Genomic DNA, 12,367 nt, shown 5'->3' on the forward strand with positions numbered 1-12,367 from the left:
ATCATCCCAATCTAACTTCTTATACGTTTCCTCTTGATTAATATTTCCCGAGTAGGACTAGACGACCACCTATCGAATATGTTCAGCTAAAAGTTTATGTGGCGTTTAAACGTTGGAGAGTAATGAAGTTGGAGATAATCCAATTCCGATATTCGGCTCCTTACCCCCTTATAGGCTAATTAAGAACTCAACACCTTGAGATATATCGGCTCGCTCACCGACCAGACTAAGTATATAACATTGAATACTAATTTCCTAGGTATGTACCTCGAATAAGACTTTATCACGCGCCCTATTACTGTCGCTTTTAAAATAGATGTACAATTGTTGAAAGTAAAATCCACAAGAGAGAAAAATGGGGATGCCGAATCCGTCGAAACCTCGAACTCCAATGTCCAAAGTTGGGGGGGTATCAATTGCGCTCATATCTAAGACCTATTTCCTCTTCTAAGCTCCTTCATCTCGAGCCCCGCGCCGTTCTTAAATGCGAGATCGGTAAGATTGTATCTGGCGAGCACGTCTGCTAGGACCTTGCCCATAGGGTAGAAGCTCTCGTGGCTCTCGTGGTTGACGCAGGGTGACCTTCGAAACGGTAGAATCCAGTCGAGAACGTTGGTGCCCATCACGCTCTGCCAGTTTTTCCACGCCCCCATATTCCACGGATTTTCCCCGGGCTCCGTCTTAAGTATCGCGAAAGTTCGGGTTGCTAAATCATCGCGGGATGACGGGCTGACACGGTTCGGCTGCGGACTCACGCCCCTGCTTTCAACCGCTCTAGGCCGTGCCGTGTCATTAGACCGGCCGTTCGTCACCTCTTCCGGTTTTGGAAGCGGATATGTCACTACAGTGAATTTGTCCGTTGATTCGGTGCCGCGGGGCACGCGAACAGCCAATTGGTGCACCTTCGTGCGAGAGCCAAGCATATCAACATTCGTCATGTTGAGAATGATGTATCGCACCGATGTCACAGTCATTAGGAAAGTGAAGAGCCCAAAGAATGCGGCCAGCACGGTGGCCGCTATAAAATGAGGATCCAACGGAGATCCCTCCTTAATCTCCTTGCGGATACTCGACGCTGCGGCACCAAGAACGACGGCACAGTAGCAAGCAGTATAAGTAGTGAACTGTACGAAGAACTTGAAAGCTATAGGCTGTCAGCATACCCCTAACTTTGTGAGAGGTACTATTAATTGTAACTCACAGTTCTCTCCTATCATGCCACCGACCCACGGACAGTAGTGGTCCATGCGAAGGACGCATCGATCGATCTCGCTACTGTGATGGGCACGGTCTGGCTTCCAGTTGCAACATTGAGAGCACCATTTCGGTCTACCGTCATTTTCACAAACAAAGACGTCCTTAGTATAGAACTGTTCTAAGCCCGGACTGTCCGGGTCGAAATCGATGCCTCCATAGTAGGGTCGGCTCTCGAGGTCGTGTCCCTGAATTCCTTGCCTTCTGTTATCCTTTGCTCTCTTCCTTCGCTCTATCGCTAGCGGTCCGAGTGGTACAATTCCGGGATCGAGGATGACAGTCGCGACAGTTCGTAGATAGGTGCCTACCATCAACAGGAAAAGTAGGAAGTATAGAACTAGGATAACAATGGCTGGCCCGAGCTCGGATCGCTTGTTGATGAGATAGCTAGCTAAACAGATGGCGGATTGGTTAGCGAATTCTCGAAATAACCCGAGAGGCTAGACTATAAACCCACAACAGACCCTGCCGACAATGGCAAAGGTAGCATAGCTAACGGCGCCAACGAGAATTACCGGGATTATGCGAGTGGTCCAGCGCGTCACAGCTCTAGTGCTTTCAATGATAGGCATCTCTTATACACATCCTGATGACTGCGGCCTCTCTATGGATGTAGGTGACGCTAGCGACGTTGGTGACGCTGGCTTCGCGAGAATCGAGAAGCTTAAGCGTTCGTCGGTAACCCGACGAGACGCGGATAAGGGGAGCTGTCGTTGTTTGTTGGCTCGAGGTTGCATCAAGATTGCATCGGGTCTGCGGTCTGCAGGTCTGTATGGGTCTCGAATCCGCGAATCCGCAATGCACTTTACCGACTGGGGTTCTGGTCAATGTAAATAAATGACAAGGGTGGATATCCGGAATCATCACTTGCGCAATTCCAACTATTAATAGAAGCGCACTATAGGACATTAGCTAATCAATGGGCCAATCACGTTCGCCATTTAATATGGTCCGTGCTTGTTACGCAGACAGCTTGATAACGTAACTGTAACTTTAAGTTAAAGAGAAGCTTAACAACCAAACAAAAATATCTTCAACAACCCGTGACGTCTAGTTGTATAAAGCTTCATGTGTTAGCAACCATCTATCGAAACCAAGCAACTATAAGGAGTTTTGTTTTCTCATATATTGGGTCTTTGCACTAAGACTTGGCTTTGATATTGTATCTTGGAAATGAGTCACTTCACTTTCTCCAAAGAAGCTTGCAGTGAACAAACCATCTTTCTGGGTCTCATGAAACTTATAGAAGTTGCCTGCCTAGGCATACTTACTCGGCAATGCTGAAAATTTTGAGATACACAACCTTCTATCATGCACATTAGCGTCATAAGTTTCCAAAACTCGCTTAACATATCACAGTCACATGAAGTCAACCCAAACCATCAGTATCTGTTAGGAAAAGGGGGTATCAATGATCTACCTAGGAATACATGTATGTTCGAAGGTTGTATGTGTATACTCGAGTTCTAGGTCACCAGTAACCCAGGATTTCCCTCTCCTCAGCGTAGAGCAGCCCGGCTTGGTCTACACTCCAGTCCAGCGGATCGCTCATCTTCCGAACCATTCCAATTTCCTTATTCATGACTCATCGCCATCTTCTCATCAGTCCTTTCTAGTGGGTATAACATGACCTTGATGAAAATCTTCCTATCGTACCGTTGAACGCCAAGTCATAGCCTATTTGTCAAGCCTTCCCGTCGTGTCCAAGGGCTTTCGAAAACGGATATGCCCTTGAAAGGGCCAAGGTAATCACAACACCACAACCCCAACCACCAAACCAGCAAAAAGCAAAACCCCCATCCCGGCCCTAGACACCCTCAGCCCAGCCGCCGCGGCGCTCTTCTGTTTAGACTCGATATACGTTATATTCATAGCCTTAAGCCTGGTCTCATTCGTCACCTGGCCGCTAGCCGCGACGGAATGCAGCTCGTCTGTGAAGGTGGCCAGGATGTTGGTGCTGCGCCCCGCCGGGCAGAATACGACTTCCCACCCGCCCCCGCTCGGGATGATAAACGTCGAGGTCTGGTCGTCGAAAGCGTAGCTGTACGCGTCGGGGCACATAGCCTTGGCGTTGTACGAGTACTGGCTCGGCTCGCACACCCACGGGTCGTCGTAGTCGCCCGTGCAGCAGTCCTGCGGGTCGTTGTCTGCCGCGCATGCGCTCTTGCACGGGTCGAAAACCGGACGCTCTAGGTTGTCGTCCGGGTACGGGTATACGCCGTCGCCGGGCTTCTCCGGCGGGAAGGCCTGGAGGTCCCAGGGACACCAGTTGGAGAGATCCGCGTTGGACTGTATATCCTCGTACGGCATAGGATAGGCTGAGTTAGTGTAAGTGAGCCCAGTCTTACTAAAGGCAGCGAGATACCCGGGCGTTCCAATACATGAGGGGTTCACGAGATTTGGTGGAATATATGTCGTGTTATCTGCTGGGTGATATACTACCCCTATAGGCAGATTATAGCCATCGACAAGTGAAATGTCGTAGAAGGTTTGTGTACCTGTGACACCGCCTGCAAGGTTGAATTCGGCAAGGGTGACGGGAACAGCACCCTATCTCATCATTAGTTATCAAAACAGCGTTCTTTTCTTTTCCTTCTTGTTTGACTTACACCGTACTCGCAATCTAGTTTACCAAAACAGTCTCCAGTTTTACACGTCGCCGTATCCCCGCTGGTGGTGCAGTTCGTACGACCCCAGATCCTGCCTTGCCACGTCGGACCAACAGTCTGGTATTTGGTCTCGCCAGGTGCAAGCTCGAAACCGTGAGAGTCGGGAGGATCGCCATGCTGAGTCCTAATTCCAGGCCATAGCGTATCTCCACAGTTGTTGGTAACGATTAGCGGAATTGCATTGTCACGCTTGGTAAAAGGACGGCTTATCCCCAGATACTGTCTGTTGGGACCCAGGTAGTCAAATTTGTACCGCTCATGGTTGCTCGGGTACACAACAGCACCTATTTGTGGGACAAGCGACGATAAAAAGAGGACAGCAACGAGTGACGACGTGGCCCTTGGAGGATCACGCTGATGATCACGACCCCATGGCCATCGAGGCATGGCACCGTGCTTTCGTGTTTGCGCAGAGTTGGTCATCTATTCCGGATGCTTGTGGCTATGTTGATGCGCCAGTACAGATAGATCAGTTAGTGGGCCACAGATAATGTGTCTTTGTAGAGGAGAATAGTAAGTAGGTAGGTCATCATCTGACAACAGCCGTAAGGATCCAAGAGCCTTGTCGAAAATTATAGTCCGTAATTGTATCGTTGTAAATACCAACTTCGACCTTTTCTTGAGAGTTGGATTTGATAAATGAATAGCTGACTGATACCTTAGCGAATTGAGACTTGGCTCTGGAAGAAATCAATTCGAATATATTGATTTCGACGAAGAGACCCCGGTAACCGGTGACGTACAATATCAAGGTAGTAGATCGCCGGGGCCAATCAAGCATTCCCCGCGAAGATCTCCCCTTGATATTGGTTACCAACGGATGAGAAGTTCAGGGTTAAACAGGAACAGGATTTGCGGAGATGAGGAATAGGTGTTGATTGGATAATATACAATATATACAAAGGTTGATATATCCTAAAAATGATGCGAAGAAGTGGTAGGAAAGGTACATACACCTTCAAGGAGGTTGGACGATAATGAAGGAGGCCATATCAAGTAGATCTATTAAGTAGGTAGTACCTATTTTGACTTAGAAGACAGAGGGAGATCGCCCTTCAGCACGTGTAACGTCCATGGACTGAAGAAGGAATGAGCGATGACGCAGTTGCAACTGGCTACCAGGTTTTTGCCGGAATAGTCAGGGGTAACTCACCCCTGTCCGCCCTCTCCTACCTTCTCCAAGTTTAAGCCACTTCCAGGTGGTCCAAGCTTGTACTACATCACCATCGATGTCATCGCGCCTACATCTTGTTCCCCTTACGGCCGTGTAATAAATGATATGATCTGTCCCATGGTTTCGCTGAAAATGTATCATCTACCACTCACCCGAATTTAAGCAAGAAATGTCTACATAGGTAGTAAAATTGTTGTCTAGCTATCTAACTAAGTGCATCGATGATGCCCTAGAATCGCTAAGGCTATAGGAATTATAATTCTATATACTTGGTAGATCACGAAATAAGAGAACAAGAATCAAGCTATCATAGCCAGAATTTTACTGAATTGTTAAATTGTCTACTCGTCTACTGATAGCAGAAGACATATCAAAATTCCATTCATGCGACCCTCAATCCATCCGTCAACCTATTGAATGACATCGATTTCGCTATAATTAAACCTTTCTCGCCAATTCAATTCTGTAGAAGGGAAGCTTCTGCAGGTCCAATCAACAGAAGAAAAAGAATATTTCCTCCCTCGCATTACTGGATCGCCAATTAATTCGAGTACGTTGTTGCTCTTTTATAACGAGGTATCATTTGAAGGCTATTAAAAGCATCGAAGTAGACGAAGACGTTAGTTTAAAAAGACCCCAACCATAAATGACATTCACCTCCCCCATCACGACCATTCTACCTGAATCTAGATCTGCAGCGGCCCATAACCTCTCCCTGGCAGACTAGTTCGGCGCTGAATTCGGAACCATCCAGAGTGAGGTAAATGTCGAAATACACTCGGTAGAAGGTACCCTGAGGCGTGTCCATACGCTCAAAATCCTTCTCTAGGTTCTTGCGTGATAGATCGGATGTCAGAGTGACTACTTCCTTTATACCTACAAATTGTGTTAGCTCCGGGGAAATACTTGAACGGAACTGGACAACTTACGAGGATCTTTAGTGTACTCTGGACAGACATCATCGTCACAGGCGTACAAGATGTCTTCGTACATGAGAGTAGCACCAGGGGCCACCTGTCGGAAAAATGAGACTTTCACCGGCTCGCCAATCTTGACCTTCTGGCCTTTTTGTACGAAAATTTGCCGTGTAAACTTGCATCGGTCCTTGCCATCCAGCGACGGTACACGGTACGCCTCGGGGTGGTAGCCTTCCTTAAATGGCTGCAAAGTGGCCATTAAGTAGTGGCGACGGGCTACACGATGCGTAATGACACGCTCAGTAATGCCAGCAGTGACGGCACCCTTCACAATGGCGGCAACGGAGTCCATAGGCCGCACAACCTTAGACTGGAACTGAGGAGGAACGTGGAGTTTGATCTGCTGGAAGAGGTATTCGGATGCACCAAAACCACCGACTACTAGGATATTTTGCAACGTCCGGTTCTGGGCTTGAATCGCGATAATCTGGTTTCGTACGAGTTCCAGAATTCGGTTGACGACGGGCTCGAAACATTGAAGGATTTCCTCATTTGTAAATGTCATGTAACCTTCCTCAATGCCGGCTTCGGGGAATTCAGCCTCAATACCAACGTCGACAGCCCACTTCTGACCATTGTTTCTGAAATCAGCCTTGATTCGGTTCTCGAAGTCCATAATACATTTGGCATATACACGACCAGCAGTCTTCGATCCGTCGGGTAGCTTCATCTTGCGAATTTTAGTTCGAAGAATATTACTAAAATTTCTGTTAAGGGCCGTAGAGCCGCACGAATCACCAGAACCGGCCGTGCATTCTGCGACGGTGAACGGGTTTTCATCTTCGACTTCATAAGCGATCAAGTCGACGGTACCACCACCACAGTCAACAATCAAGATGGCATCATGGACTTTTAGGTTAAGCAGGCCAGTCTTAGCACAGAAAAGCGATGCAGCTTCAGGTTCGCTGACAAGCGTCAACCTGTTGTCATTCTCATCCCTAAGGAAACCGGCCTGGATAGCGGCGGCTCTCGTAGCAGCCTTGCCCGCGTCGTTCCAAATAGCCGGCACAGTTAGGTAGTAACGAATATTTCGCTCTTCTCGGTTGAACACCTCACCCAGCGTCTTCTGCAACGCTGTTCGCATAGCTTGTCGCAGCTTGAATAGATAATCGGCGGCTACGTCGATCTCCGACTTTCCTGGGGGTAGAGGGGGTAGGTTGATGGGGTCGATATAGGTGTTGCCTGACAGCATAAGCTGCAGCTTGAACCATTCCACCTTCTGAACACCAGGCTTCGGGTATCCTGTCGGCGCTAGAGCATCAGCGATATCCGGGCCCCATCCGACGACTTTCTGATATTGATCATAGTATAGCACAGTCGGAATCTGTCCGAGGTTAGTTTACCGGAACCATATAATCAATCATATAACAGCCTCCTAGTTCTCTACCTTTTGTTTTGTGTATGATCCAGCACCGGGCCATTCTGTGATGATGTCCTCTTTCGCTTCGTTGTTGGTCGCAAATGCAAATGCGACACCGGAGAAGGTTGTGCCCTACGTTTCGCATAGTTAGCCAAAGTGCACTGACGCATACGGGCATGACCATCTAAAATAGTCTTGGGAGGGGAACGTACAAAGTCAATTCCGACGATCAACTGAGCCTTACTTCGACTATTCCCTTCGACTTCGGCGGCTGGTCGACCGTATGACTGCATGGTATTTGTCGGCTGGGGAGCAGGAGCAGGCGGCGGATAGCCAGCGTATCCAGGAGGGCCACCAGGAACACCTGGAGGAGGTTGCGCGCCCGGCTGAATGTGCATCTGAGGAGGATAACCTGACACAGGAGCGCCGGTATTGATGGGAGGAGGACCACCGACCATTTGGGATGGAGGAGTGCGAGTAGGGCCTTGGGTTAGAGGACTTGTCCGACCGACAGGTTGTTGAGGTTGAAAATTTGGTGTATAACTAGGTGGACGAGGTCCAGCACCGGGGTGGTTCATTATCGGGAGGCTCGTCTGGGAAGACGAAGCTGCTATGGAGGGGGCGGAACCGGGATGGGGGTAGGGTAGAGTTTGGGCCGGTGGGAACTGCTGCGGTATTTGAGCTTGAGCTGGAGGGGTCGGGGTCGACGTAGCAGGCCGCGGTATGTCAGGAGGCGAGCTAGAGGGGATGCTGGCGGTGGATTTCCGTTTCCCTAGTCCTAGCTTGAAGCGGGAATTCAAATTTAATGAATTCATAAGGAAGTTAGAATTCGAGAAGGGGAAAAAAAAAGAAGAAAAAGAGGAAAAGGGAAGGGAAAAAAAGAGGATCACAAATATGGATGGGAAGGACTTTTCCCAAGGTGTGATCTGAATTGAGGTGGGATTCACTACGCCTAATTGCTAGGCCGGGTTATGATAAGGCAGGCTGGGCTGAGCAAGGGAACTAAGGTTGCTGCGCTGACAATCCTAAGAAGACGGGAAACGAGGCGGTTAGGATGGTGTCGGATCGTTTCCCACACGATGTGTAAGAGCGACGTGAGAGCGGGAACCGGTTCGCCTTCCTTCAGTTATCCAGTTATCCAGCTAACCCAGGTTGCCGCTAGGTCTTCCAGGTGTATGGGATAGCCCTGAAGGTAGAAAGCAGTCCCTTATCCCAGTCCGTCCCTTGGCCTAACCTCAGTAATAGCCGAGCAAGGCGTGGGCTTTCGCGGTTACAACGGGGGTCCTAGGTGAGGTAGGCCAACGTACAGCTGAAGGCAATGCGTGGGTACTTGTTATTGTACAAGTACAATCCTGTCAAGAAACAAAGTCCTGGGCGTGGTCGTATGTAGGTTTTCTGCAGTGCTGTGCGAAGTTCCTCCAACTCAGGCCTAGGACCTAAAGGACTTGGATTAATAAAGAGAGGGCGGGACGGCTTTGAGTTGGGGGCCCAGTAGTGTGAGAAAATAGCAGGTGGTGGGACGGTACCGTCAAGTAGGATCAATCAGAGTTAGTTCCGTTCGACCAGCCTATTCCTTGTCCGCTCTAGGTATTCGAGTCCACTGTGGCTGATGGAGCTGACGGCGCTAGAACGGGCTGGCAGTGTAATAAGTTGAGGTATTGTGCGGTATGTGGTATGCGCGCAGTATGTACCAGTTGATGGGCAAGGTTGGCCGAGGTAGGCCAAGGTAGGAATTCCCAGGATAATAAGGCTGAAGGGAGTCTGTCAGTCTAGGTATTCGAAGTGAGGGTCGAAAGTCCTAGATTTGAAAGGAGGGGAACCTGTAGGTAAGGTGCCCAGAGTGGGTGCAGCGAACGAGACGATGCAACGGTGAGACAATGCGAGGTGTGGAGCACTTTTTCGTCTTCAATCTCGAAAATCGACAAATTGTGTGGCAATGATATGCGGTAGATATTTAATTCGATAAATCCCCAGCTCTATTACTCCCTTCTTGTCGTCATATTCTGGGAGATATATCCGAGCCTATGTATATACATCTACTACGTATGTAGATTAGGCTCTTTGTTTTACGGAGATGGACAACGAAGTTGGAGGTGCTCTCTAATCCAATAGTTCGTTAACCTGTCGGAGGTTTTATGCGAGTAAGCGCCTCAACTTGCTAAGTCGGCCGATAGGTACTTAAAGAGGAGGGACAGTCCGCGTACCAATGTCGGTATCAACGATCCTTGGAGAAGGGAGTGCTCGCTTTTACAGCTGTGGCGATTCCAGGCCACGTGAAGTCCCAAGTCTTTTGCGAGGAGACGGAGCCCGACGACTAAGAAAAATGGACGGCGAACGTTTTACGCAATCGCCAAATGGTGATAGTGGCATCTATATGGCGGAGAGCTAGACCGGGGTGAGGAAATGGCTTGGCGTTTCCTGCTCTTGACTGTACTATGCTGTGTTATGCTGCGCCGCGGACTGAAATTGTCAGAAAGATTGCCCAGTTGTAAATTGCTTTTCAGACAAACGTTGCTTCGAAAAGTCGTTGGCAACCGTTTATATTATTTCAAGTGGGATTTTGTGACCCGTCGGTGTAATAAGTCGTTAGAAACCTCACAATGCACCTAGTAGATAGCAACGTTGTAAGAGCTAGTATAGTATCTGGGTGATAAGTGTGAAGTTCGGATTGGATGCTTGGAAGTCTTAGGAATCAATCCCGCGCATTCAAGTCCTACAAATGCCTTCTATGCCGGTTCTTTGACAGGGTCAAGATCCATAATCTTTATTAGATATCCGGGGCATTGGGCAATGGCTAAGCCGTGTCCTTATTCGTCCGTTAAAATCTTGAAAACTTTCTTTGTGATAAAGGTCATAACTCAGAAAAAAAAGTCATAAGTAACGAGTATCGCAGAGCGTAAAGATTCGGCCCTTCCAGCGCGTTGAAACGAAAGGTGGTATGCAGTTTGGCAGTTTGGGAGTTTTGTTGCCAGTTTTAGTTGGAGATTCAAACATTGAATTTCGCGTATGCTTCCGGGTACAGCAGGTACGACGATATTGACTGCGCCTGCCGCTATGTATGCACAAAGGTACATCCATTAAAAGAAGTAACAATGCCGGACTAACACAATATACTTCAATTTACTACGCGCTCATGTACCGAAGATAAGTATGCGACGCTAAGAAAATAAATATCGTACCTACAGTAAATATTGGTGCCCGATCTGAATAGCGCTCTACTGTACCTACCTCCATCCATATCCTACCCACTTGGTCCACGTTGTTTGCGTTTGCGCCAACCTTACCCCTCCAACCTTGAAGCTTCCAAGCCCCTCCAAGCCCCGCCATCCCGACCGCTTCAATTGCTTCCCGCTATTTAAAAAAAAAAATACATAGGTACTTTTATAATTGATGCGCAAAGAGGCTTAGTCAAACTCAGCCTCATTCGATGGAGTTCAGATTGTGAGCCTTGAGAATCCCCCCCGTCCAGTATCCACCATCGTGACAATCAGCCACACTTTTTTCGTCTTCTTCGTACGTGCAACAGAGCCAGGCCGAAAAGTCAGTACCTCCATAACTCGTTATATACACGTTTTGATGTGATAATATGTTGCCAAAACATATTCCCATGATTAGTTAGCACAAAGGAGCCTCTTGCGAAACTCCCTTAACAGCTGCAGATCGACGATATCCAAAATCGACTCAGTGGCACGGCCACTCCGATAGCAATCTTACGGTACCAGTCCTTTATTGCAAGGGAGACACGTGCTCTCTGTAGCTTTTGGGGTATCGACAGCTTGAAGGATTCATTAGCTGCATACATTACGGTTTCATGATCTCAGCAAATGCGACATAAACGTTCTAGAGGCGAGCCATTCGCATTTTCTCCATTGCCATACACGGCAATGCCTGTTGAACAATCCACTGCTGCTCACGTCAGTCTACCGTATATTGTCAGCTTCGAGCCCAGGAACACCGCTCCTCTCCCTCGGGGTACCTTGCATGATGTTGCACCAACAGCATAACTACCTAGGCAGCTAGACCGACTCAAGGATCGATTTATTATCTGCCCCAGTGACGATTTTTGCGATAACGAGTCTATGCTCCGAAGACACTTATATTCTAAACCCTAAGCTCTAGGGTCTGGCTGCTATTAGCATCAGACCGGTTGAGCTGTTCGCAGTCGCAGACAGGGATTAGGAGACTAGTATTTTGACACAGTGACAACACCTAGCTTGTTCAATGATCTAATAAGTGTCTATGGTCACGATTTATAAAACCTTGCAACTTCAAGAACGAACAGCTTGGAAAGTATCTGTTAGTCTTATCTAAGAGGATTTTACTGGCAAAGGCCTTAGAGTACTTTCTAGCCTGGCCAAGGGAATGCCTCAAGTGACGTATTAATATTGGGCTGCCACTGCATAAGACTAATTCGTACCAAAAAGCAAATATCGATGGTCTTTCAAATACGTCCACCGACTTTGCCGGTCTCGGTCAGCGCCCGGCCACTACCGTACTCAATTGCCTATCGAACCCCGGACGATAAGATCGTGTCTTTTCCAGGAATATAACTTGCCATATCTTCCGTGAGGAGCGGTGGGCGATGAGGTACCGATTGTCTCACTAGGAATAGTCAAGAGTCATACCTATATAGTAGCATAATATGGCAAGCTCCTCCTTGTCCTAAGAGCCTCACGTTAACATATAGAAAGGGATCGTACATGGTATCAATCGATAGTCTAATAAGAAATGCTCTTACAAAATGTTCAGCACCTTCATTACCTCATCATGAGATGTGACGTTGTATTCCATGGAAAGGCAGATCTCAACTAGTACAAGGGTTGCATAGAGATGACGGAACATGGCGTTCAATAGTAGAAGAGCCACAAACAGTTTCGACCAATTACTAGAATGACATACATACTAAAAGAAATGCCCATCCAGATGAAAATTT

The 12,367-nt window shown here is 48.0% G+C and overlaps 3 protein-coding genes across 3 annotated transcripts; all 3 read right to left on the reverse strand.

Annotated features, from left to right (window-relative positions):
- Window positions 1–428: 428 nt before the first annotated feature.
- On the reverse strand, window positions 429–1,826 carry F4807DRAFT_457472 (zf-DHHC-domain-containing protein; the record flags this gene model as incomplete). Its single annotated transcript, XM_048001044.1, has 3 exons — window positions 429–1,144; window positions 1,202–1,645; window positions 1,712–1,826. The coding sequence occupies 3 exons, from the start codon at window positions 1,824–1,826 to the stop codon at window positions 429–431; spliced, it is 1,275 nt and encodes a 424-aa protein (XP_047857195.1).
- A 778-nt stretch (window positions 1,827–2,604) lies between these two features.
- On the reverse strand, window positions 2,605–5,002 carry F4807DRAFT_414022 (Osmotin, thaumatin-like protein). Its single transcript, XM_047996931.1, has 2 exons — window positions 3,864–5,002; window positions 2,605–3,804 (listed from the first exon to the last, which is right to left on the reverse strand). Exons 1-2 carry the CDS (start codon window positions 4,344–4,346, stop codon window positions 3,004–3,006), a joined length of 1,284 nt encoding a protein of 427 aa, XP_047857196.1. The 5' UTR covers window positions 4,347–5,002; the 3' UTR covers window positions 2,605–3,003.
- A 771-nt stretch (window positions 5,003–5,773) lies between these two features.
- F4807DRAFT_457474 (actin-like ATPase domain-containing protein) lies at window positions 5,774–8,249 on the reverse strand (the record flags this gene model as incomplete). Its single annotated transcript, XM_048001045.1, has 4 exons — window positions 5,774–5,973; window positions 6,027–7,398; window positions 7,462–7,566; window positions 7,647–8,249. The coding sequence occupies 4 exons, from the start codon at window positions 8,247–8,249 to the stop codon at window positions 5,774–5,776; spliced, it is 2,280 nt and encodes a 759-aa protein (XP_047857197.1).
- Window positions 8,250–12,367: the final 4,118 nt, after the last annotated feature.

The sequence above is a fragment of the Annulohypoxylon truncatum genome (genome assembly GCF_022578515.1).
Source record: "Annulohypoxylon truncatum strain CBS 140777 unplaced genomic scaffold F4807scaffold_6, whole genome shotgun sequence".
Classification (NCBI taxonomy): domain Eukaryota; kingdom Fungi; phylum Ascomycota; class Sordariomycetes; order Xylariales; family Hypoxylaceae; genus Annulohypoxylon; species Annulohypoxylon truncatum.